The sequence below is a fragment of the Suncus etruscus genome, chromosome 5, assembly GCF_024139225.1.
Source record: "Suncus etruscus isolate mSunEtr1 chromosome 5, mSunEtr1.pri.cur, whole genome shotgun sequence".
Taxonomy (NCBI): domain Eukaryota; kingdom Metazoa; phylum Chordata; class Mammalia; order Eulipotyphla; family Soricidae; genus Suncus; species Suncus etruscus.
Window position 1 is genome coordinate 96,787,638 of NC_064852.1, and position 26,447 is coordinate 96,814,084.

Consider the following 26,447-nt stretch of genomic DNA (forward strand, 5'->3'; position numbering starts at 1 on the left):
ACTTGACCTAAAAAAAATTTTTTTTTTAAATCAAGGAGTGCAAGCAAATGGCCAAGGAAAAATGAGTAGAGATCCCCCTCTACTTTTGTGGATAGAGAAAGGAGGCAGGAACCACATAGGAACTTCAGAAGTGACCATGACCTTTCACCATCACTTCTATCCTCTAATTTTCCCCTCTCTAAGGGAGCCAGCAGGTGCTCAAGGAAAAAAGCTAGAGAGTAAAAATCCACCAGTGAGGGCGGACCGAGAGCTGCAACTCCGCCAGATGGCTGGGAAAGAGCGTTTAGGATGGCGGAACCTTTGCAGCGTGGGACCTTAGTTGTACTGGGACGCTGTTGTACACGTGTGCGCGTGCGTGGTGGCACTTCCGGCCGAGGCCAAGAAGCGGGCGATTTTAGGCACTTCCGGGATCTCCGCGGCGCGAGGAGCTAGCTCCTCGGTGGTCCCGGCTTCCGGTTCCGGGTCGCCGCCCTCCGCTGGCTTGCACGTCCAAGCCTAGACCCGCTGTGTCTTTGCTCACCTTTCCCTACGGGACCGCTGGGCTGCAGCGCTGCCAAGAGTGGCGGTGGGAGGGGCCGGAGAGACAGCACAGCGGTAGGGCGTTTGCCTTGCATGCAGGACAGTGGTTCGAATTCTGGCATCCCATATGGTCCTTCGAGCCTGCCAGGAGCTGTTTCTGAGTACAGAAGCCAGGAGGAACCCCTGAGAGCTGCTGGGTGTGACCCCAAAACAAATAAAGAGTGGTGGTGGGAAAAAGCTAGTTTTGATAGGTTTCTTGTACTGTTGGGAAATGAAGAAATTAAAACTCAAGGAACTAGAGAGTCGCCTGCAACAAGTAGATGGGTTCGAAAAGCCCAAAGTACTTCTAGAACAGTATCCGACCAGGCCGCATATTGCAGGTAGGGCAGGTAGTGCTCATGCCCTGGCTTAGAGGATTAGCTCTCTCTCTCTCTCTCTCTCTCTCTCTCTCTCTCTCTCTCTCTCTCTCTCTCTCTCTCTCTCTCTCTCTCTCTCTCTCTCTCTCTCTTTCTCTCTCTCTCTCTCCCCTCTCTCCTCTCTCTCTTTCTCTCCTCTTTTCTCTCTCTCTCCTCTCTTCTCTCTCTTTCCTCTCTTCTCTCTTTCTCTTTCCTCTCTCTCTCCTCTCCTCTCTCTTTCTCTCCTCTTTTCTCTCTCTTTCTCTCTCTCCCCTCTCTCCTCTCTTCTCTCTTTCCTCTCTTCTCTCTTTCTCTTTCCTCTCTCATGATTAAGAATCAGTTTCCTGTTGGAATGAATTTACAACCTCAAAATAGTTCACTTTTCTACTGTAGATAACTTACACCATCAAATATATTTCAACATCAAAGGAAAGTGATAATGTGCGTGGATAGCATGGGGAATAAGTATTATGTGTTGTATTTTTATCTTATTCTCAGTTTACCTCAAAAATTTTCTTATGGGGCCTGCGCGGTGGCGCTAGAGGTAAGGTAAGCCTTGCCTGCGCTAGCCTTGGACGGACCGCGGTTCGATCCCCCGGCGTCCCATATGGTCCCCCAACCAGGAGGAACTTCTGAGCGCATAGCCAGGAGTAACCCCTGAGCGTCACCGGGTGTGGCCCGAAAACCAAAAAGAAAAACTTTTTTTTCTTATTCTTGGCATTGTCCACAAACTAGTTTTAGGGGATCACTGGTGCTGTTATCCTCCTTTGTGGTGTGGGGATGTGCCTACTACATAGTTTGTTATACCTTATAGTGCTTTTTTTTTTTCATGACCTAGAAGTGCATTTGAGAGAAATAATAAAGTTGTTTTTAAAAGTCACTTACGCAAACTGGATTTTAGCCCTCAAATTGCATACTTACTTTCTAATGTCTTTTTTTTTTTTTTTTTAGCATGTATGCTCTATACAATCCATAATACGTTTGATGACATTGAAAATAAGATGGTTGCAGATCTAGGATGTGGTTGTGGAGTGCTTAGCATCGGCGCTGCAATGTTAGGAGCGGGGTAGGTCATCAGTATATACTCAATGGCAATGAGAAAGAGAGAAGTGTAAATAGCAACAATTGAATTATATTCAGGGGACTGCCGTGAATATAAAGAACAAGAATCTGAGTGCATTTTTTTGTTTTTGTTTGTTTGTTTTGTTTTTGGGTCACATCCGGCAGCATTCAGGGGTTACTCCTGGCTGTATGCTCAGAAATTGCTCCTGGCAGGCTCGGGAGACCATATGGGATGCCGGGATTCGAACCACTGTCCTTCTGCATCTAAGGCAAACGCCTTACCGCTGTGCTATCTCTCCAGCCCCTCTGAGTGCATTTTGAATGGGAAAAGTAAAAGCCAGCAACAGTGGCACTTGCTTCCCTTTTATACAAACCTGAGTTTCTACCTTTGCTAGGTTGGTAAACCATGCTGTTGAATGACAGCACACATTTTAATTTTGCAGACAGGACTAATGTTTTTTTGTTTTTGTTTTTGTTTGTTTTTTTGGGGGGCCATGTCCTCAGAAATCGCTCCTGGCTTGGGGGACCATATGGGATGCCGTGGTCCTTGGTCAGCCTTGTGCAAGGAAAGTACCCTATCGCTGTGCTACCGTTCTGGCCCAGGACTAATGTTTTATGTTGTCTTGGTTCCGTTTTGTTTTTGGGCCACACCCAGTGGTGCTCAGATTTAACCCTGGCTCTGCATTCAGGAATCTCTCCTCACAGGTTTTGGAGACCATCTGGGTCTCTGCACACAGGGTCAGCTGTGTGCAAGGCAAGCACTCTCCCAGCTGTACTCCTACTCCAGCCCCTTACTATTTATTTAGTTACTTAAGGCTAGATATGTAGCTCAGTGGTGCAGCACAAGCTTTGCAGGACGTCCTGGGTTTGATACCTCACACAACGGGAGGAACAAAATTTATGTGCTACATTATTGTTTTGACTCTAGGACTATAATAATTCACTGTATTTTGTTGTATTTCCAGATTATGTGTTGGATTTGACATAGATGAAGATGCACTGGAAATATTTAGTAGGAATCTGGAAGAGTTTGAGTTAACAAATGTTGACATGATTCAATGTGATATGTGCTCATTATCTAACAGAATGTCTAAGTCATTTGATACAGTAATTATGAATCCTCCCTTTGGAACCAAGAATAATAAAGGTTAGTACTAAGAATCATCAGGTACACTATTATTTAAAGAAAAGCAGCTTTTTTTTTTTTTGGTTAATATTTGTATACCTGGCTAGGAATTTCTAGGTTATTTTTGTTTTTGTTTTTGGGCCACACTAGCGCACTCAGAAATCAGAAACCACTTGCTCAGAAATCATGGCAGGCTCAGGGTACCATATGGGATGCCGGGGATCAAATCCAGGTCAGCCATGTGCAAGGCAAATGCCCTGCCCGCTGTGCTATCACTCTAGCGCACATATTACAGATTATTCTGCCTTTTTTTTTTTTTTTTGCCTTTCTCTTTTTGAGCCTTACCTATTCCTTGTGCTATTCTCAGAAGTGACCCCTGGCAGTGCTCTAGGAACCATCTATAGTTCTGGGTATCAAACTGTCCCTAGCTACATGCAGGCAAGTGAATCTTAACCCCTATATTCTTTCTCTGACTCCACATTTACAGTTTTGATTACTGCACCTTCACTCCCACCAAAATCACCAAGACTCTCTACTCTACCCTTAAGTCAGTTCTACTCTGCCTTGGTTTTGCTCCTCACTGCTTGGTAATGTTTTTTTTTGTTTGTTTTGTTTTTTTGTTTGTTAATGTTTTATAATACAGGGAGTTTGTCATCATGCATTGCTGTCTCTATTTCCTTCTATATTTTTTTCTCTGTATATCACAAATGAATGAGATAATACAGTATTTTCCATCTCTCTTTGATTTATTTCACTTAATGTGATATCCTTCAGTTCTATCCAAGTTGCTGTAGACTCTAATATAGTCTTTTCTTATAGCTGCATAATATTTCATTATGCATATATACTACAACTTTTTTATCCATTCACCTGTCATTGGACATTGGATTGTTTTCATATTATGGCTATTGTACTTAGCACACAATGACATTATGTGTGTATATTATGTCTTCAAGGTAAAGCGTTTGTGTTTTTGGAGTGGTTGCAAAGAAGTAATATTGCTAGGTGTAGGGAAGTTCTATTCTTTTTTAAAATTTATTAAAACACCATGATTTACAAAGTTATTTATAGTTGAGATTTAGACATACAGCGTTCCAGCACCAATCAATCCCACTAGTGTTAACTCCCCTCCACTAGTGTTCCCAAGACCCCTCCTACCCTTTCCTTTTTTCGATTAGTCTCCAGAATGTTTTCCAAGAAAGCTAAACCAAATGACACCCTCTCTCCTTCAGTGATAAAGACTCTTCTCACCACATCTCACCAACACTTTCCAGTCTTTTTATATATGAGATATATATGGGATATCTCATTGCCACTTTGATTTCCTTTTCCATTATAAGTGATGAACAGTTTTTATGCCTAATAGCTATCCATATATCCTCTTTGGGGAAATGTCTATTCATCATAATGCATTAGCTCACACATTTTTTGTTTTGTTTTGTTTTGTTTTGTTTGGTTTTGGTTTTGGGTCACACCCGGCAGCACTCAGGGGTTACTCCTGGCTCTAGGCTCAGAAATCGACCCTGGCAGGCTCGGGGGATCATAGGGGATGCCGGGATTCGAACCACCATCCTTCTGCATGCAAGGCAAACACCTTACCACTGTGCTAAATCTCCAGCCCCTACCTCACACATTTTTTTGAAGGGGTTATTAGCTTTTTTGTTGAGCTTTTTGAGTGGGAAAAGAAAGATTTTAAAGCCTTTTCTGGGGGGAGTGTCATGCCCAGCAGTGTTCAGGAGTTACTTTTGGCTCTGCAGGCTCATATGGGGAAACATATGGATGCCAGGGATCAAATCCATGGTGGCTGTGTGTAAGGCAAATGCCCTACCCACTTTGCTATTTCCGGCCCCGTAAAAACCATTTTTATGGGCCTGGAGAGATAGCACAGTGGTGTTTGCCTTGCAAGCAGCCGATCCAGGACCAAAGGTGGTTGGTTCGAATCCCGGTGTCCCACATGGTCCCCCGTGCCTGCCAGGAGTTATTTCTGAGCAGACAGCCAGGAGTAACCCCTGAGCACCGCCGGGTGTGGCCCCCAAAAACAAAACAAAACAAAAAAAAACCATTTTTATGCTATTTGGGTAAAGTGATTTTATCATTTTATGAAATTGCCTCTTAACTATTCAGTTTTACAAATTTTTCTTTTCTTTCTTTTTTTTTGGTGTTTTGGGCTACATTCAGAGGAGTTACTCCTGGGATCTGTACTCAGAAATTATTCCTGGCTTGGGGGACCATAAGGGATGCCGGGGATTGAACCCACATCTATTCTGGGTTAGCTGCTTATAAGGCAAACGCCCTACAACTGTGCTACCACTCTGGCCCCACAGTTTTACAAATTTTAAGTTTGGGTTTTGGATTACACCCATTGGTGCTCAGGGATCAATCACTTCTGGCAGTGATTAAGGGACCATAATACAGTGCCAGGGGTCAATCCAAGTTAATCACATGCAAAAAAAAAAAAAGTACCCTGTCTCCTGTTCTATCTTCCCAGTCTCTTAAAAAAAACAATTTTAGGAGCCGGAGTGATAAAGCACAGAGGTAAGGCATTTGCCTTGCACGTGGCTAACACAGGACACGGACCCTGGTTTGAATTCTGGCCTCATATGGTCCCCCGAGCCTGCCAGGAGCAACTTCTGAGCACAGAGCCAGGAGTAACCTCTGAGAGCCTTCGGGTAACCCAAAACCAAAAAAAAGAAAAGGGCCAGAGCGGTAAGGTATCTGCCTTGCCGGCACTAGCCTAGGATGAACCTCGGTTCTATCCCCCAGCGTCCCATATGGTCGCCCAAGCCAGGAGCAATTTCTGAGTGCATACCCATGAATAATCCGAGTATCAGCGGGTGTGGCAAAAACAAACAAAAAAACTAATTTTGTACTACACATGTTGCAGAAAGAAACTGAAATGCATTTTCAGTTTGGGTTTTTTAATGTTTTTAAATATATCTACTTAATCTTTATTTTAGTAATAGGTAAACAGGAGTAGTTTTTTTTTTTTTTTTGGGGGGGGGCCACACCCAGTGATGCTCAGGGGTTACTCCTGCCTATGCGCTCAGAAATCACTCCTGGCTTAGGGAACCATATGGGACACCTGGGCATCCAACCTTGGTCCATCCTAGGCTAGTGCGGGCACGGCCTTACCGCTTGCACCACCACTCCAACCTGTTTTGTTTTGTTTTGCTTTGCTTTTGAGCTACTCCCAGCAGTGCTCAGGGGTTACTCCTGGCAGGCTTGGGAGACCATATGGGATGCTGGGGATCAAATCCAGGTTGTCTGTATGCAAAAAAAATGCTCTACCCACTGTTCTATCACTCTGGCCCCTAAATGGGTGTTTTTAACTTTTTACAGGGACTGATATGGCTTTTCTGAAGACTGCTTTGGAAATGGCAAAAAATGCAGTTTATTCTTTACACAAATCTTCAACTAGAGAGGTAAGTTTAGATTATCACAATATTATTCTATAGTTCTAAATGACAAGTTTGATTTACTGACGTTGGGATCACACCCTGCACTGCTTCTGGGTTGGCCCCCTTTCCATTTTCCAGGGCAATATGCAAAAGTATGCATTCCAACCCTTTGAGCTATCTTCCTAACCTCTTATGAAAGTGTTTCAAGAAATTCCCATAATGAATTGAAGTGATAGTATGATGGGTAGGGAACTTAACTTTACACATGACTACCCAGATTCAATCACCAGCATCATGGATCATCACCTAAACCTTCGATGGCGAACCTGTGGCACGCGTACCGGCTGTGGCACGTGAAGGCCTTGCAGCTGGCACGCGGGAAGGTCCACAGTTAAGATATTCAGGAGGCGAGTGTGTTGGTGTCTGCTTTGCAGTTCACCTGGCAACAGGGTCCGACTGGCCATTGGGAGGACCGGGCATTTTTTTTTTTTTTTTTTTCAAAATAAGCTGATTTACTCAAACTTAAAGATTGATAAAGGAATTCAAGCCTAGTTTGACCACACACTATTTCCATTCCTCCTGTTGCTCATGAACAAGAGGCTATTTTTTCCCAGACTGCTTTTAAAATACAATAATGGAGGCTATTTTCCACAAAAACCATAACACAATAAAGTTTTATTTACAGTAAGCAAATCAGGCCAGTTCTGCAGGTTCAATGTAATCATAATAGGACAAGGACACAATAAGGCTTTTTTAAGTGACTGTTACCAAGACACATCTACTTTTAGTAGCTTTGCTATAGAGTAACTTGCAGAGGTTGACATCGCCTTGATTTTCTAAATCTTTGCTATTGTGTATTTGAAAGGAAAAAAAGGCGGTTCCCTTAATTACTTTTTTTATAGAATATATAGTGTTTTTTTTTTATAAATTATCTTTATTTAAACACCGTGATTACAAATATAATAGTAGTTGTATGATTACAGTCATGTAAAGAACACCCCCCTTCACCTGTGCAGGATTCCCACCACCAATTCCCCGGATCTACCTTCTCCCCACCCCACCCACACCTATACTCGAGACAGGCTTTCTATTTCCCTCATTCATTCACATTGTTATGATAGTTTTCAGTGTAGTTATTTCTCTAACTGCACTTATCACTCTATGTGGTGAGCTTCATGTCATGAGCTGCACCTACATGGGAAGATGGGGGGAAATAAGGGTTGGGACTGAGGCAGTAAAATATTAGAAATGAGATTTGTAGGGTAGTATCAAGGTCACAATACAAGATGGATATTATAGATATATAAAATATATGCATATAATACTATCAATAGGAAAACAAGGAGAAAAAAATTTCCAGTGACTGTCCCAACATAAACCAGTGCTAGAATGGCCCGCCCTCCTCCCAAAGCGCAGTGTACGGAGAGGTAGGGGGAAAGCCTGTTGACCCCTATAGAGTCCACCTAGACCGGCGCCCAGGGAAGGCCTGGTGTCAGGGGAAAAAGACAAGGACAGCTGGGGGCCTGCCAAGCCTCCCAGCACTCCCCAGGCTGGGGAGAAGGGCTCCGGTAGGACTGGGCATTTTGCCGCAGTTTGGGCCCTCGGGCTCAAAAAGGTTAGCTATCACTGAGTCCTAAACCCTTCTAGATGTGAGCCCTGAGCAGAGCCACAGTAAGCTCTTGAGCACCACTAGATGTGGCCCAAAAAAAGGAAAGAAAAAAAATTTTCCCAAGATGTTTTTCCTTTTTAAAACTTGTGGTACTTAGAAATTGATATCCTCTTTTAACTATTATGATTTGGTTTCTTCTGGCTTATGTTGCTTTTCATTATTAGCTGGGGAAATAGACCAAAAAGCTTGCATGCATATCACAAGGCCCAGGTCCAATATCCGTATCCATGAGCACCACACCATGTGGTCCAAAGACCAAAAATAATTTCTGTTTTGACTTGCTCTTCCTAGTTTCCCTCTAACAAGTATTTTGCTACTTATCTCTGTGAATCATTGCTTGCTTCTTCCATTCTGAAGAAACTCAGGTTTTCTTGAATATATACTTCATCTTTCTCTCCCCTCTTATCTTTCTAGTTTCATTCAGTAAAAATGACCTTGCATCTATTTTAAAAAAAGAATAAAAGTAATAATTAGGGGCCGGAGAGATAGCATGGAGCTAAGGTGTTTGCCTTTCATACAGAAGGACAGTGGTTCGAATCCCGGCATCCCATATTAGTCCCCCGAGCCTGCCAGGGCCGATTTCTGAGCATACAGCCAGGAGTAACCCCTGAGCGATGACAGGTATGAGCCAAAAACCAAAATAAATAATTAGTTATGTAGTTTCATTCAGTAAAAACTACCTTGCATATATTTAAAAAAAATAATAAAAGTAGTAATTAGGGCCCGGAGAGATAGCACACCGGCGTTTGCCTTGCAAGCAGCTGATCCAGGACCAAAGGTGGTTATTTCGAATCCCGGTGTCCCATATGGTCCCCTGTGCCTGCCAGGAGCTATTTCTGAGCAGACAGCCAGGAGTAACCCCTGAGCATCGCCAGGTGTGGCCCAAAAACCAAAAAAAAAAAAAAAAAAAGTAATAATTAGTTTTTGTTAAGGTAGTAGCTATTACTAAGAGTAGAGAATTCAGGAGTAGAGATGTATCATATAACAAGGGTTATATATGGTTTGACTGGGTACATTAATTAATCATGTCCCTGCAATGGGCTTGTATGCATAAAGAAGGAAATAAGTTCTGGAGGGTTTTTTTGCAGGGGGAGGGGGTTTGAGCTACACTCAACTCTCCTCAGAACTTCTAGCTCAACACTCAAGGATCACTCCTTGAGAGACTCAGAGGACCATATGGGGTGCTGGAGACTGAACTCACTTTGGTTGTGTGCAAAGCAAGCACTTTATCCACTGTACTTTCTCTATATCAAATAAGTTCTGGTTTTTAAGAACATCAAACCTGGAGCTAAACAGGCTGGAGCAATAGTCCAGCCAGTAGGGCACTTGCCTTCCATGCTGCCACCTGGATTCAATCCCCAGCATCCCATATGCCCTCCCACCCCCAGCCCACCAGAAATAATTCCTTAGTATAGCCAGGAGTAACCCTTGGGCTTTGTCAGATGTGGCCCCAAGATAAAACAACCTGGTGCTAGAATTTGTTCTGTTTTTACTTTGGTTTCCTGGCCACCCCTATTAGTGCTCAGGGGTTACTCCTGGCAGGCGGGGGAGAGGAGGGAGCAATGTGAGATGCTAGGAATTGAACTCAGGTCCTATAAGGCAAACACCCTGTCCACTGTACTATTGTTCTGGAACCTTCACTTATACATTTAAAATGAAGATAAAATATCTTACACTTTATAAGATTATAGAGAATTAAGTGAATTCAATTTTACAAGGCACGTGTTATTTTTTTTTTGTTGTTGTTGTTATTTTTTTTTTGTTTTTTGGGGTCATATCCAGCAGCGCTTAGGGGTTTACTCCTGGCTCTATGCTCAGAAATCGCTCCTGGCAGGCTCAGGGGACTATATGGGATGCCGGATTCGAATCACTGTCCTTCTGCATGCAAGGCAGATGCCCTATCTCCATGCTATCTCTGACCCCATTATCATTTTTTAAAATAACACATTTTAAAGATTTTATTTTGCAGAAGTATACCCTGTGTCCTCAGGGGCTGTTCCTAGCTGAGTTTAGATTGATCCCAGGTTGGAGCTCAGGGATAGAGCATAGGTCTGCATTATGCAAGGCAAGGACCTTAATCCCTGTATTTCAGATTTTATAGGAAAAGTATTTATGTAAATTCATTGTATGACCACCAGAAGTCATCCCTGAGCACAGGGCCAATAATAAGTCCTGAGCACTGCTGGGTCTCCCTCCCCGAAAAAAAAAAATCTGTGTATATTAGTTCATCTGAAAACAAGTTCTGTGGTAATAGATCTCAGATGAAAATATATCTATTTTTTAAGGGCCGGAACAATAGCGCAGCGGTAAGGCATTTGCCTTGCACACAGCTAACACAGGATGAATCCTGGCATCCCATATGATCCCCTGAGCCTGCCAGGAGCGATTTCTGAGCACAGAGCCAGGAGTAACCCCTGATCACTGCTGAGTGCAACCCAAAAAAGAAAAGAAAATATATCTATTTTTTCAACTAAAAAGAATTCTTTGGAAACCATATTCATATATACATCCATAAGTATCTCAAGTAGATTACTTGAATTGCATATTTTGGTTCATACTCTAAACTGTTTTGGGGTTTTCCCCCTAACTTTAAACACTGGTTTACAAAGTAGTTCATAATAGTTGTTTTCCCACCTACATACAGCTATCCCACCAGTATGACCTTCCCTCCACCACTGTCCCGTTTCCCATGTTCCCCCACTTCTCAGTCCTGTCCCCTAACAGACACAAAATAACTTATTTTATATTGCTTGTTACAAGATGGTAAATGGGATTACAAAAAAATAGTTCAGTAAAAGAAAACTTGTGGAAATTGTTTCACAGTGGTATTAAAATAATTTTTAACACTGTCTATTCATTTTGAAATTTAAAGACCTAAGTACTAATGAAAGTTTTAATGCTATCAACATTAGTAAAAATCTATTTTTGAGTAAGTTTTTATTTTGGGATCATACCCAGTAGTGCTCAGAGTTCCGCATTCAAGAATTACTCCTACTAGGCCTGGAGATTGAACCCCATTTGGCCCTGGGCAAAGCAAGCACCTTACCCACTGTACTATATCAGTCTAGCCTGAGTATTTATAAACTAGCTCACAGTAACATATTCTTTCTGTTCAGCACATTCAAAAGAAAGCTGCAGAATGGAAAATCAAGATAGACATCATTGCAGGTAAGACAATTTAAGTTTCCCACAACAAAAAATACAAGTCCAACTTTAATTACTTAGTAATATCAACTTGGGTTAGCTACATTTCTTTCTCCAGATACTAAAGATAGAAAACATTCAGTGTTGGCAGTGTGCATGGCTCTTAATGGATTGGAAATGGAATAAATGCACTGTGTCTCAGACTGTCCTAATATGTATTTTATTGAAAAAGATTTTTGTCTTTTTGGGCCACACCTAGCAGTGCTCAGGGAACTGTATGGAAATTCACTCATTATTCTTGGTCTCGATATCCTTGATAATTTTCTGCATATTCCTAGAAAAACATTGCATTTTTCTTTTATTAGGATATGATATAATCTGTCCACACTAGTAAGTCATTTTGATATTTCTATTAGTAAATTAGGTGTTATTCACAAACATCAAAATAGGAAGGCATGGGGCCGGGCGGTGGCGCTGGAGGTAAGGTGCCTGCCTTGCCTGCGCTAGCCTAGGACGGACCGCGGTTCGATCCCCCGGCGTCCCATATGGTCCCCCAAGAAGCCAGGAGCAACTTCTGAGCGCATAGCCAGGAGTAACCCCTGAGCGTCACAGGGTGTGGCCCAAAAACCAAAAAAAAAAAAAATAGGAAGGCATATAATTAGAACTTACTATGATTCAAATAATTTTTAAAAACCTCAATAGTGTGATAGTTAAATACTTCTCCAGATTAATAAACTGACTACAGTCTAAGGGCTGACGAGTTTCCGTTTTATCACATACGTGTCACTAATGTGTCAAAGATTTATCAGTCTTGGCATTATATCAGTATAGTCATTCTATAATTTTAGGTATAATATATAAGTCATCAACACCCTTCAGAAGACTTGCAGAATTTCAGGATCTAGTTACACCAAATTTTTAAAATCTTTATTTCAACAAGATTCTGGCTCAGTGGCACTTAAACTTTGAAAGCGGGGTCCAGAAAGTACAGTTGGAAAGGTGCTTGTCTTGCCAGCAGCCAATATAGGTTAGATCCACAGTCCCACCTGTTTTCTTGAGCACTGCTAGAAGTGATCTGTCCCTGAGTAGAGTCAAGAATAAGTCCTGGGCAGATATGTGTGGCCAGAAAATCAAAACAGCAAAAAACATGAAAGTTGTTTAGTGGGTTATAATTTTTCGCAAAATATGAAGCATAGATTTGTTTTCCATTCCTCTGAAAGTGATCATTAGTAAATTTGGGAAGTATTTCTTTCGGTGGGCGGGGTAGAACACTAGCTTTGTGTGCTCATGGTTAGAGCAAGTTACTCTATTTACTCCTCAGAGATTGTACCCAACTGGTCCAGAGGTTTAGTGCTAGGGCCCAAGGATGCAGTACTACTTAAGACTCTGGTGCCAGGGACTGTCAGGCCCACAATGGCTTCAGGACTGCATCCAGCAGTTTTTGGAAGGTCTTGGTTGTGGAATTAGATAGACTGGCCACATGCAAGGCATAATATCCCTCTACTATCTCTTCAGCTATTTTTACTTTTAGTTACTTATTACAATTACTAAATCCTGACAAAAGTTTGTGTTTGGGGGTTTTGTTTGCTTGATTTTTATATGGGCTGGTATAAATGACCAAAATAGTGGGAACACCAACCTGGTGTGCTACCACAGATCTTGGGAATCAAAATCAATTCTTGGTAGTTAAGTCACCGGTCCTAAATGTTCAACTTACAAGCAATTTAGTAAGGCCTTAATTTGGGTATGTTTAAAGGATGATAAATTATTTGGAAATAGAATTAATCTTAAAATGGCCTTTTGTTTTCTAGAGCTTCGATATGACTTGCCAGCACTGTATAAATTTCATAAAAAAAAATCTGTAAGTCTTGATTTTCTGGCTTTTCTATATTCAGTACTAAAAAATTACAATAAGTAATTACTTCTAATTGTATAAAGTTGCCCAGATAAACACATAAAGCCAGGAGGATATAGGAATATCTTAAAGATACTGACACTTTTTTGCAATGTATATTAAAACTACATTTACATTATACTAAGTGTGCCCTTTGTCTAAAAAAAAAAAAACACACACATACACCACACAAACATCCACTGAACACATACCTTAGTTGCATGGCAGGTGATACAGATGACACAACCCACAATTTGTAAAAACCATAATTGCAGTATCGTTAAGTGCAGTAAAACAAAGTATATCTAATTAACTGAATGCTTTGGCTTTACAAATACTTTCTCTTTGGACATAAAAAGAAAAAGCTTTTAAGTTTTCTCTATTTTACAGTATATATTTTATTAGTTTGTAGTAATACATTTTCCATATTACAAAAGCAATTCAGTGAAAGAATTGTCTGACATTTGAATATCTGAAATAACACAAACAACTATACATAAAAAACTCACTTAGATAACAAAAAAAAGGTTCAATTTTTTTCTTACAGGTGGACATTGAAGTGGACTTAATTCGGTTTTCTTTTTAAGTCTTCCAAAACAAGCTGCATAATAACAAATTAAAGTGAATTAAATTTTTTTTGGTTATTAAACTACTGGTCTCCAGCACCATTTTCTGTTTTCTTTTGTTTCGACGCAGGTTCATCTTTGTCGGTGTCTTCTCTTGCTCTTTTTGCAGGTCCTATAGAATAACAAAATTTGAAATAAATTCATTGCAAGCAGGGCCAGAGTGAATTTAGTGGTAGGATGCTTGGCTTGCACACATCCAACCAGGGTTCCTGCTTCTGACCAGGAGTGATCCTTGATCACTTGAGCAGGGTGTCAGAGCCCTGAGCACTATTGGGTGTGTTCCCAAAACAAAATGAAGACACGGGGGAGGAGGGCAGAAAGATAGTACAGCAGGTATGGTGCTTGCTTTGCACATAGTCAAACAGGTTCAATCCTTGTTATCCCCTAATTAATGTCAAAAGCGATTTAATACAGAACCAAAAGTAACCCCTGAGCACCACCAGGTATGAACCAGAAACAAAAAAAAACCCAAACAGAAAGGCTTTTCCTTCAGCTGAGTTCTTATCTCTAAACTTAATTTCCAGATACTATTATATTCATATTATTTGTAACATCATTTGTTATTAATATAGTTACATATAGATGAAATCATTTATACTCAAATTAAGAAACTATATTCTGGGTGGGGCTAAAGTAATAGAACTGTAAATAGGGCAGTTGCCTTGCATGCAGCTGACCCAGATTCGATCCCCAGCATCCCAGATGGTTCCCCAAACTGGAGTGGCCCAGAAAAAAAACAAAAAAAAAAACTACATTTTATTCTCTCAAAATTATTTTCCTCTAACTTACAGACAACTCAGATAAACTTACCAGATGCTCCATTCTCATCACGTTCATTATCACTATCAAATTTAGTTTTCTTGCCCTGAAATTGTACTTTTCCTTTAGCAGACCCAGCCTGGGCTTTATTTCCCTTTCCCTTTCCTTTAAATTTGCGACCTAGAAAGACAAGATAAAGAAATATTTAAAATTTTGTCAATATTTTCAAATGTTAAAATTTTGTACTCTAGGGGCTGGAGAGATAGCATGGAGGTAAGGTGTTTGCCTTTCATGCAGAAGGTGATCAGTTCGAATCCTGGCATCCCATATGGACCCCCGTGCCTGCCAGGGGCAATTTCTGAGCATGGAGCCAGGAATAACCTCTGAGCACTGATGGGTGTGATCCAAAAACCACAAAAAAAAAAAAAAAAAAAGAAATTTGTACTCTAGCAAGTAAGGCAAAATAATAACCAAAGTATCAAAGAGAACTCAAACAAATGACCTTTTGATTTCCATTTACTTAGGGATTCTTGTTGATCTTCTATGATTTTTTTAAGTGCTTCTTTTTCCACATCTCCTTCAAGAACTTCCCACGTCACATCTTTATTCCTTAATTGCAGGTTACCATTATTTGCATCTTTGGCTTTATCGAGTGCATCCTTAGCTTTTTCCTTGAATAGAATTATTCCCTATACCAGAGACAAAAGTCAAAGTCACAAACTTAAGTTTTATGACAGTTAATTTCTTTGCTCAAAGTAATTTTTTCTACTCTGCAATTCTTCCATGCCATTATAAATTTCAATTTTTACCCAACGTTAGTTATAAAACTTGCAGTCATTAAGTTATTCATAACATAATTCAGTGTGTTAGCCACAATGACAATAAGAAACCGAAAGTAGGGCCGGGCGGTGGCGCTGGAGGTAAGGTGCCTGCCTTGCCTGCGCTAGCCTAGGACGGACCGCGGTTCGATCCCCCGGCGTCCCATATGGTCCCCCAAGAAGCCAGGAGCAACTTCTGAGCGCATAGCCAGGAGTAACCCCTGAGCGTCACAGGGTGTGGCCCAAAAACCAAAAAAAAAAAAAAAAAAAAGAAACAGAAAGTAGAAACCCTTCATAAATAGCTACAATGCTTTTCTATTTTTATTTTGTAATAGTTAAGTTTATATGGTTTATTTGGACAACTGCTAAAACTTATGAATTATCTACAAACCTCTTTTGCTCCTCTGACAAAGTCTATCCATTTTATTTCACCATGATTTGAGAAAAGGATGTGCAAATCTTCTCTACAGGTCTGATCATCTAAATCCCCTGAAAATTTCAGCAAGCACCCAATCTTTTCTTCTAGAGATTTCTGTAGAATATACAAAGAAGTCAGTTTCTTAAAAAGCAACAACTCTATTACACAAGAATAAAAGCTAGAAAATTCAAACGCTGACTAGTATTTTTTTTTTTTTTTTTATTAAATTGGGGGCATACCTGGAGGTGCTTAGAGGGCCATATAAGTGGCTCGGGAATGAACCTGGGTCATCTCATGTTAGCAAGTGCCTGGTCCACCTTATTATCATTTTCCTTTCTTCTACAATGGTTTCTGACTTCACTATACACAATTTATCCAGTAATATACTTAGTTTTAAAACATTTCACTTTTCTCCATATCTAAGAAAAATAGCTACAGGTCTGTTTTTCTTTTAGTGGTAGGGATTAAACTGAGGGTCTCTTACATGAATAAAAAACATTATTTTTACAGTGCCAGGGTTGAACCCAGGGTCACACACATGTATGGCAAGTGAGTGTTCTACTGCTGAAGTATATATCCCCACCCCATATTAGAAATTCTTTAAATTTCAGTACTATAAACTTACCATCTCAGCATTTTCTGCTAATTTTTGTTTTTCCTCTTGCTCTCTTAAAAAAAAAAAAAAAGAGTATTACCATGTAAGAAATTATTCCTAATATAGTTATTCTTGATTATGGTAACTAAACGACTTAATAACCAAAGCTAGAACTCTAGGTTTTTTGATTGTCCAATACTGGCACACAAACACAATATAGCTACCCAACACCAATCACTGATTACCAAGGTAAGTTAAGAGGCCAGTATTCTACCTCTTCATTCTAGTATAAAAAATGGTCTTGGGCCCGGAGAGATAGCACAGTGGTGTTTGCCTTGCAAGCAGCCAATCCAGGACCAAAGGTGGTTGGTTCAAATCCCGGTGTCCCATATGGTCCCCTGTGCCTGCCAGGAGCTATTTCTGAGCAGACAGCCAGGATAAACCCTGAGCAAAGCCGGGTGTGGCCCAAAAACCAAAAAAAAAAAAAAAAAAAAAAAAAAAAAAAGGTCTTACTGCTACTCATTCAAGAGCTCCACTTACCAAAACCACTAAATCTAAGAACTAAACATTGAGGGCCCAGAAAGATAGCACAGCAGCGTTTGCCTTGCAAGCAGCCGATCCAGGACCTAAGGTGGTTGGTTCGAATCCCGGTGTCCCATATGGTCCCCCGTGCCTGCCAGGAGCTATTTCTATGCAAACAGCCAGGAGTAACCCCTGAGCATCGCAGGGTGTGGCCCAAAAACAAAAACAAAAAAAAAAAAACTAAACATTGATCACCTCCGCCTACTTACCGCTTAGCTCGTAATTTGGCTTCTACTTTATTTTGCTTTCTCTCTTCATTTTTTTTTGCAAAGTAATCTTCCCTAAAGAACATAACATATGGAGGCTAAGTCCACGAGAACAAAAATAAAACTACAAATTATTCTGAATTTCATAAAACTGAGCAGAAGGTCACTTGAACACTTACTTGAAAAGTATTAGCAGGTCTGTGTCTTTGTACTTCTGGCCAGGCATCTCCACAAACTTCTTGGCAGATTCACTGCTATCAAACACAGCAAATATTGATCCCTATTTAAAAAGGGTAGAAAAAATTTTTGTAAAGTCACATCTAATTTTCAACTAGAAAAAATACATACGGTCATATCACCATACCTTAAAAGCTTTGTGAAGTGTTCTTCTCATTTGAATATTTAGTACTTGACCTTTATTTTCTAACCATTCTTTTATGTCATCAAGGGTTGCATCAGTTGGGAAACCTTTCTAGAAAGAGAAGGAAGGATACAAATAATTGCAGGTAACCTATTGCCAGAAACATTTACATTCCTTTATCTCATTCGATTTGAAGCCTGGATACATTCAAATTTTCTAGTTAAAAGCTACTATGAAGGGGCCGTGAAGGTGGCACTAGAGGTAAGGTGTCTGCCTTACAAGCGTTAGCATTGGAGGGACTGTGGTTTGATTCCCGGGCGTCCCATATGGTCCCCCCAAGCCAGGAGCGATTTCTGAGCACATAGCCAGGAGTAACCCCTGAGTGTCAAACGGGTATGGCCCAAAAACAAAAAAAGCTATTATGAAGTTTAATGAAAGTAAGTGATTTATTTGGGTTTCACTTCAATATATAACCCAATTAAAACAGAACAGTATGAATCATATGTTAATGACTTTTTTTGTTTTTTGGGCCAAATTCAGGGGTACTCAGGTTGCTCCTGGCAGCCTCTGGGGACCATATGAAATGTTGGGGATTGAACCCGAGCCAGCAACTTAGCCACATGCAAAGCAAACATACTACTCGCTGTCACTGCTCTGGCCCCAGTAACTTTTAATTATATTCTATATTAATATACTTTTATCTGAATTATCCTGAATTTAAAAAAAATCTACCAAAAAGAAAATTTCTTTTGAGTAGGGTAGTTTATTCACTGAGCCCTGGGTTTGATCCTCTGAAGCAACAAATCAGAAACACCTGCCCCAACACTATTGGTTGTGTCCCCAAAACTTAAAATATGCAGACGGTATTAAACAATATATAATGAATTTCTCAATTCTATATATATCAAATATTTTAACTGACTTTAGATAAAGCTTATGGTAGCAATATTAATATTGCTCTGGCCAGAGTGACAGTAACTAACTTAGATGTGATCCCCAGCATCCCAAATGGTCAGGAGTAAACCCCTAAGCACCACTAAGTGTGTCCCCTCCCATAAAAGCATACTGTTCAAAGTTTAAACAGAGAAAGAGGGGGGCCCTGGAGCAATAGTACAGAAGGTAGGGTGTTTGCCTTGCATGTGCCGACTTGGGTTTGATACCTAGCATAAATATGATCCCCTATATACCACCAGGAGTAATTCCTGAGTACAGAGCCAGGAGTAAACCCCAGGAGCACTGCAAGGTGTTGCCTCCTCCATACCTCCACAAAAAAAGAGAGGGACTGCTATGACAAAAACAGAAATGATCCCTCTAGACAAGAACTGGGAATTGAAAAGTAGTACAGAAAAGAAGTACATGCTTCCCCTACAGTAATAGCATTGCAAATCGTAGCACCTATACAGAAAACAGAAAAAATAGAAGGAGGGAGGAAGAACAAGGGAGAAAGAGGAAATATGTCTGCCATAGAGACAGGCTTTGAGTGGGGGAAAGGAGGGAAAGTGGGGAAAATACTGCTACTACTTAACAATACAAGGTAAATGGTGAGGTTGAATTTATAAGCCCTTATTAACATGTTCTTCATAAATGTGACAGGATTAAATGCACTATAGGCTCACTTACAATGTAAACAGATCTGTTTTTTACATCATTTTTATACTCATCCGTTACTTCAGGGAGGGGTTTACTTGGAGATCTTCGGATTTTAGTTTTGTCTTCACTTATTTCCATGAGTTCTGCCTTAGATTTGCTCAGTGCATCAACAATTACATTAAAATCTGTTGTTAGACGATTTAACCTATGTACATAAAAGCACTGTAAGACATAGAAGAACTGCTGCTGCTAAGAATTCTAAAAAATTTTTGGAAAGGTTTTTTTACCTGTTGAATTTTATCATTATCTCCAAAGGCACCCAGCCCTCATCTAGTTTGATTTGTTCCTTTAAAAATTTGTCCCGAGGCAAATTGAAGTCACCAAAATAATACTAAAAAATAATTAAAATATGTTTTAGAGCACTGAGTAATAATCCATTCTAATCTACTTTTTTATCACAAATATACTATCCCTTTAAAAAATCTAAGAGGCAATAAACATTTTAATGAAGCACTTTAATACATATTACCAAAAGCCTCCCATGTTTCCTAAAACAATATAATTAACAGGTGGCTATAAGATCAGAAAACAAAGATTTACCACATGAAAAGCTTTGGTTCAAATCAGTGTTAAAAACAGAATTTGTTGGGGGCTGGAATGATAGCACAGTGGGCAGAGTGTTTGCCTTGCACACTGGTAACCCAGGTTCAATCCCAGCATCCCATATGGTCCCCCTAGACTGCTAGGAGTGATTTCTGAGCCTAGAGTCAGGAGTACCCCTGAATAGCACTGGGTGTGACCAAAAAAAAAAAATGTTTTTTTCACTATTAACACAGAACATTTTAATCTCAACATCTGAGTACTCATGTCAGCAGATCACAAACTATTTTTTTTTTTTTTTTTTTGGTTTTTGGGCCATACCCAGTGGTACTCAGGGGTTACTCCTGGCTGTCTGCTCAGAAATAGCTCCTGGTAGGCACGGGAGACCATATGGGACACCAAGATTCGAACCAACCACCTTTGGTCCTGGATTGGCTGCTTGCAAGGCAAACACCACTCTGCTATCTCTCCGGGCCCCACAAACTATTTTTAAATATGAAAACCCTTAGAGTTGTATCTCCGAGGCCAGAGACATGGTATAGAGATTAAGACACTTGCCTTGGGGCGGGGGAGAAAAAATAAAAAAAGACACTTGCAGCAATCCAGAAGTACATATGGTTCCCCGAGCACAACCACAAGTGATCCCTGAGTATGGAGCCAGGAATAAATCTTAGTATGGCTTCCAACTCCCAAAAGCAAAGCATTTAAGCTAGTATACTTGGGAATTTTATCTACCTATGGGGGGTAATTTGGTGGAGCATACCCAGTGGTGCTCAAGGATTACTTGAGTCTGCACTTAGGAATTGTTCCTGTTGGTGCCTGGGGAACCATATGGGATGCTAGGGATCAAACCAGGTTGGCCACACACTAGGCAAGAACCTTACCCTCTGTCCTATCTCTCTAACTCCTTAGGAATTTTACCTTTATTAAAATGCTTACTAAGGGGGCCGGAGAGATAGCATGGAGGTAAGGCGTTTGCCTTTCACGCAGGAGCTCATCGGTTCGAATCCCGGCGTCCCATATGGTACCCCGTGCTGGCCAGGAGCAATTTCTGAGCCTGGAGCCAGGAATAATCCCTGAGCACTGCCAGGTGTGACCCAAAAAAAAAACCACAAAAAAAAAAAAAAAAAAAAAACTTACTAAGAGGTATAGAAACAGAACTATTACAGCTTAAAGATATGGAAAGAACCTATATATAAAAAAGGAGACTAGATAAACTATTGATGAATAAAACTTTATTCCCTCAAAATGCATTCCATATTTGGTAGGAAAAGCCAAGAAAATTAAAAGTGTGGCATGATCCTTGCCCAATGTTTGAAAAGGTATATACCATGCTTTTAAGATTATTCTAGCAAAAGGTTCAGATCTGAAAGGTGGCCAGTGTGGGAGGGACATTTTTTTCTTCTCTATATCTTTATATTGTTCTAAATACAGAATGTTTGTTTTATTCATAACTATAAGAAAATGAAACAAAGAAATTTTAACATGAAACATTTTAAACGACAGGGATACATTTCTTTCTTTTTATTTTGTAGTCACACCTAGAAGTGCTCTATAGTTAGGGTACCATATGTGGTGCTGGGATTGAACCAATATCATTATCAACAGTTATTAAGTGCCTTACCTCCTGCACTCTCTCCAGCCTCAGAAGTACAACTTGTAAAAAGAAGAGTTCCAGTTTGCAGAGTTGAGAAAACAAAGCAAAATAAAACAAAAATCCACTATGTAATACTATCTGAAGTTCTTTGGTAAAGACCAAGAAAACAAAGGGGTAATTAACTATCCCAGCAGTTATTACTGACACTGTAAATCTTCAATTTATATAATGTGCCCCCCCCCCCCAAAGTGTGGCTGAGGTGTAGAGACAGACTCCAAAACAAATGGAAACAACCTGTCTGGACTTCTGCTTGTACTGTAGCACATCTGTCCCCACACAGCATGAAGCGGCAAGGAATGGGAAGATTTAAGTGCTCAGTATGTCAGTTTTTAAAATGATATTGGAAACCAAGACTTTGTTATGCAAAATATAAGAAAACCAGGTTCTGGGATATCATTTCCTTCAGTATCAGCTGGGATTTCCCTCCACCTTGTCAATGTTACAGCTATCTGAAATAAAAATCTGCTGTACTTTGACAAAAGTGGACTTTTATAAAACTAGAGAAGCTAAGGATGTAACTCAAATGGTGTATCTTGCACGTACACCAAGGCTGAGCGGCCTCCAAATTTTAAACAAAATAAATCCAGCCTACTAGGGCTTTCAAAATTATAAATATTATCAAGTTAAGTATTTGGGGCTGGAGCAGCAGTGGGTAGGGTGCTAGCCTTGCACACAGTTGACCAAGTTTCAACACTTGCACCCCACATGGTCTGCTCAGCATCGTCAACAGTAGCTCCTGAGCATTGTCAGATTAGGTGCCAATATAAATTAAAAATAAGTACTTTACACAGGGCTTTTCTTTTCCATGGGGATTGGGTCAAATCCAGTAGTGCTCAAGGCTTACTCTTGCTCTGTGCTCAAGAACACTACTGGCAGGATAAGGAGACCTTACAGAGTGCCAGGTACTGTACCCAGGTAAGCCGTATGCAAGACAAGCACACGGGGCTTTTCTTAAATGGACTCATGGAAATATTACCTTTTGTTTTTAGCAGGATGGAGCCCAGAGACTAATACATACAAAGCATACACTTTACTAAGGAGTTAAAGCCTAACATTTTATTAATTAATGTGATTCTCACAATCACTTCATGAAGGACAATACCCAACTTATATACTAAAAAAATGTAAAGCAGGGGCAGGATAGTAAAAGGCTCATATTGAAAGCTGATGGCCGGGCCCGCACAGCGGCATTTGCCTTGCAAGCAGCCGATCCAGGACCTAAGGTGGTTGGTTCAAATCCCGGTGTCCCATATGGTCCCCCATGCCTGCCAGGAGCTATTTCTGAGCAGCCAGCCAGGAGTAACTCCTGAGCACTGCAGGGTGTGGCCCAAAAACCAAAAACCAAAAACCAAAAACCAAAAAGAAAAGAAAGCTGATGGCCACTGGGCCGGAGAGACAGCACAGCGATAGGGCATTTGCCTTGCACGCTGCTGACCTGTGACAGACCCTGGTTTGATCCCTGGCATCTCATATGGTCCCCCGAGCCTGTCAGGAGTGATTTCTTTCTTTCTTTTTTTTTTTTTTTTGGTTTTTGGGCCACACCAGGTGGTGCTCAGGGGTTACTTCTGGCTGTCTGCTCAGAAATAGCTCCTGGTAGGCACGGGGGACCATATGGGACACTGGGATTCGAACCATCTTAGGTGCTGGATCGGCTGCTTGCAAGGCAAACACCGCTATGCTATCTCTCTGGGCCCCAGGAGTGATTTCCAAGCACAGAGCCAAAAGTAACCCAAGTGCCACAAGATGTGGGCCAAAAACCAAAACCAAAACCAAACTAAGCTCAGAGCTAGGAACAGTGCCCGAGCTCCCAAGTTTATGGGGCTGGAGTGACAGCAGTGCAGTAGGACATTTGACTTGCACATGGCCAAACCTGGACAGACCCTGGTTTTATTCCCGGCAACCGATATCCCAAGCCTGCCAAGAGTGATTTCTGAGCGAAAAGCCAGAATTAACCCGAGTGCTTTCAGGTATGAATCCCCCCCCCCAAAATAAAGGCTGGTAGCTAGGTTTTGAGCTTTGGCACTGCAGAGAGTATTAGGCATCAGCAAGAGTGATCCCTGAGCACAGGGCCAGTAGTCCAGCTGGGTGTGACTCCCAAAATGAAAGATGATGACAATAATTTTACAAAATAGAGCAAAATAAAAAACCAATATCCAGGGCCCGGAGAGATAGCACAGCGGCGTTTGCCTTGCAAGCAGCCAATCCAGGGCCAAAGGTGGTTGGTTCGAATCCCGGTGTCCCATTTGGTCCCCCGTGCCTGCCAGGAGCTATTTCTAAGCAGACAGCCAGGAGTAACCCTGAGCACTGCCGGGTGTTGCCCAAAAACCAAAACCAAAACCAACAACAACAACAAAAAAAAAAACCCAACATCCAGGGGCTGGAGAGATAGCAGAGAGGTAGGACATTTGCCCTGCATGTGGCAGATCCAGGACAGACAGTGGTTTGAATCCTGGCATTCCATATGGTATCCTATGCCTGGCAGGAGCGATTTTTGAGCACAGAGCCAGGAGTCAGCCCTGAGCGCCAATAGGTGTGACAACCCCCCTCCAAAAGAAACCCAACACCCAACATCAATCATTTGAAATGTTTACAGTTCTTGGAATTAACTATACTAAGTTATAGAAATCAAATACTATATTCCTCTAATTTCAAGAATCAAAAGCAAGCTTAGTAAACAGACAAAATACTGACTAGATATTCTTTCTGCATTTGTTTTTAAACCCTAATTTCCTTTTCAAGGAGCCAGTTTTTACTATTAATAGCACAATCATACCTCAATCTGATGGCAGATTTTGGCTTCCAGGGCCGCCATTTTTTCATTATCACCATTTTCAGCCATTGTGGCTATCTGTAAATTTTTCCCAAATTGGCACAAATAGGTTATTTTTCCCACAGAAATGCGAGACCCATAAACATATTTTCCCTGTTAGTACCCCTTTTTCATTTAAAATCAAGGATTTAAAAAGAATGAAATTTGGGCCTAAGTCATAGCACAGTCATAGGGCATTTGCCTTGCATGATGCTGACTTTGGACCAACACAGGTTCAATCCCCTGTATCCCATAAGGTCCTCTGAGCCTGCCAGGAGAAATTTCTGAGCGCAGAGCCAGGAGTAACTCCTGAGTGCCGCTGGATGTGGCACAAAAAAAAATCAAGCCAAAAAAAAATAAATAAATTTACAGGTTCAATTTACTCTGAGCAAAAAACTTTGGACTGTGTGAACTTTTGATAATCCATACCCATTTCAATAAACTCACTGTCCCAGATTGAACCCACCATTCCATCTTCTATAACAAATTCAGTGTCTCTTTTCCTTTAAGGGGTCCAGAAAACTGAAGGGGAAAATACCAAACACAATCAGTACTTGGTTTCAGGAGGAAAAATCCAGCAATGCATAGTACAATGGATCTCCCTCCTATTTATTTGATGTGGGTCCCATTTCTTTTTAAAAATCAGTAATAGCTGTTTTACAGAAACTTCTGATCAAAGTAACCTAATGTTTTAGGGATCGGAGTGATAGCAAAGTGGGTAGGGCGTTCGCCATGCATGCAGCAGATATTGGTTTGATCCCTGCATCACAGATCGGCCAGGAGTAACCCCTGAACTCTGCCAGCTGTGGTCAAAACCCCAAAAATATTAACAATAACAATAATAATAAACAAATTTCAAGGTGACAAAAAATTCAAACAGTTCACCCAAGATTAGATGAGATGCTTTCTTATATAAAAAGGGAAAGTATACGAAAATACTCCTTCAATTCTGTAGGGACACCAAGAGTGGGAGTGTTCTAAGAATGCCCTAAAGTACCAGTCTCTGACACGAACCAGGGAGGGGGATTCAGTGGGTTTACTAGAAGTCACACACCACAGCAGAAGACTTCAAAGGAGTGATCCCCAGGAGCTACTAAAATTTCCGGTCAAACATGCTGTACAAAAAGAAACCGCACCAGGGCACCTGCCAATCCTGGTCTTCACTTAGCCATCACCTCTACTAGAACACTCTGGAAACATCTGGAACTGCTATGGTCTAATCGGATGGGCCCTAAACACACCTATAGAACATCTGTCAAATCCTCTCCCGGCATAAAGCACAAAGAGAGAAAAACAAACCACCAAAAAAAAAAAAAAAAAAAAAAAAAAAACCACCCGACTCAGGGGCTGGAGATCTAGCATGGAGATAAGGCGTTTGTTTGCCTTTCATGCAGAAGGTTGGTGGTTCGAATCCCATATGGTCCCCTGAGCCTGCCAGGAGCGAGTAACCCCGAGCGCCACCGAGTGTGACCCAAAAACAAAAACAAACATAAAACCGACTCTTGGGTCTCTCCAATCTTGCAACTTGGGTTTCACCAGATGGTCTTCCAGAAAATACAACTCGGCAATGCAAATGCTAAGCCCCCCCCTTTTTTTTTTGCAAACGCTTACACACAGGGCCTTGCAAATAAGTGAACGAAGACTTGGGAATCTCCCCCATCCCAGGGTGTGTGTACAGGCCCAAATTCTTGGGCCTACAGTGGTGATAGCTCAACACACCTTTGGTGTCTAAACCTGCCCTCGCCAGGAGCTTACACGGAAGGAGGAAGATTCCCCCAAGCCAGGGGGAATCATGGAAAGCCGTGGAGGCGAGGCGAGGCGAGGCGAGGCGAGGAACCTCCAGGACCCGGGAGGCCTGCGGCGTCCTCCGTCCAGAGGCCCCCCAAGTCCTGCTGCAAACCGGCCACTGGCCCGCCCGGATCTCGGCTCGGCCACGTGCGGGAACCAGCTCCAGCCTCCCGCGCTGGGCACCCGCCCGGCCCCGCGCCGCGCCGCGCCTCGCCCCAAGCACAGGCCCGGGGTGCATGCTCGGAGTCTGGTGGGGAGCGGGCGGGAAGCAACGCGCCTCCTCCCGGAAAACCCTCTGCACCTTCTGCTCGCCTTCAGGGTCCTCCCAGTCCCGCGGAGCCGCGCCACAGGAAGGCCGAAGGCGACGGCGACAGCGACGGCTCGAGTGCTCCGCGTTGCCGGGTGGCCTCGAGCGCGGAAAGATGGGAGCC

General features: G+C 41.6%; 2 protein-coding genes and 1 non-coding gene across 4 annotated transcripts; 1 reads left to right on the forward strand and 2 right to left on the reverse strand.

Annotated features, from left to right (window-relative positions):
• Positions 1 to 708: 708 nt before the first annotated feature.
• METTL5 (methyltransferase 5, N6-adenosine) lies at positions 709 to 13,875 on the forward strand. Its single transcript, XM_049773514.1, has 7 exons — positions 709 to 899; positions 1,866 to 1,980; positions 2,942 to 3,123; positions 6,442 to 6,524; positions 11,286 to 11,337; positions 13,125 to 13,174; positions 13,755 to 13,875. The coding sequence occupies exons 1-7, from the start codon at positions 791 to 793 to the stop codon at positions 13,791 to 13,793; spliced, it is 630 nt and encodes a 209-aa protein (XP_049629471.1). The 5' UTR covers positions 709 to 790; the 3' UTR covers positions 13,794 to 13,875.
• Positions 13,604 to 26,447, reverse strand: SSB (small RNA binding exonuclease protection factor La). 2 transcript variants are annotated; one of them, XM_049773455.1, is made up of 12 exons: positions 26,318 to 26,447; positions 24,193 to 24,267; positions 19,450 to 19,553; positions 19,193 to 19,367; positions 17,576 to 17,683; positions 17,391 to 17,491; positions 17,215 to 17,286; positions 16,454 to 16,496; positions 15,802 to 15,942; positions 15,095 to 15,281; positions 14,644 to 14,772; positions 13,604 to 13,945 (listed from the first exon to the last, which is right to left on the reverse strand). In XM_049773455.1, exons 2-12 carry the CDS (start codon positions 24,256 to 24,258, stop codon positions 13,857 to 13,859), a joined length of 1,215 nt encoding a protein of 404 aa, XP_049629412.1. In that variant the 5' UTR covers positions 24,259 to 24,267; positions 26,318 to 26,447; the 3' UTR covers positions 13,604 to 13,856. The 2 variants fall into 2 exon arrangements, with proteins under 2 accessions (XP_049629412.1, XP_049629413.1); XM_049773456.1 differs by lacking the exons at positions 24,193 to 24,267; positions 26,318 to 26,447 and adding an exon at positions 21,387 to 21,435.
• On the reverse strand, positions 21,606 to 21,733 carry LOC126010010 (small nucleolar RNA SNORA55). Its single transcript, XR_007496153.1, has one exon. It is a non-coding gene; the product is annotated as a small nucleolar RNA SNORA55 (small nucleolar RNA).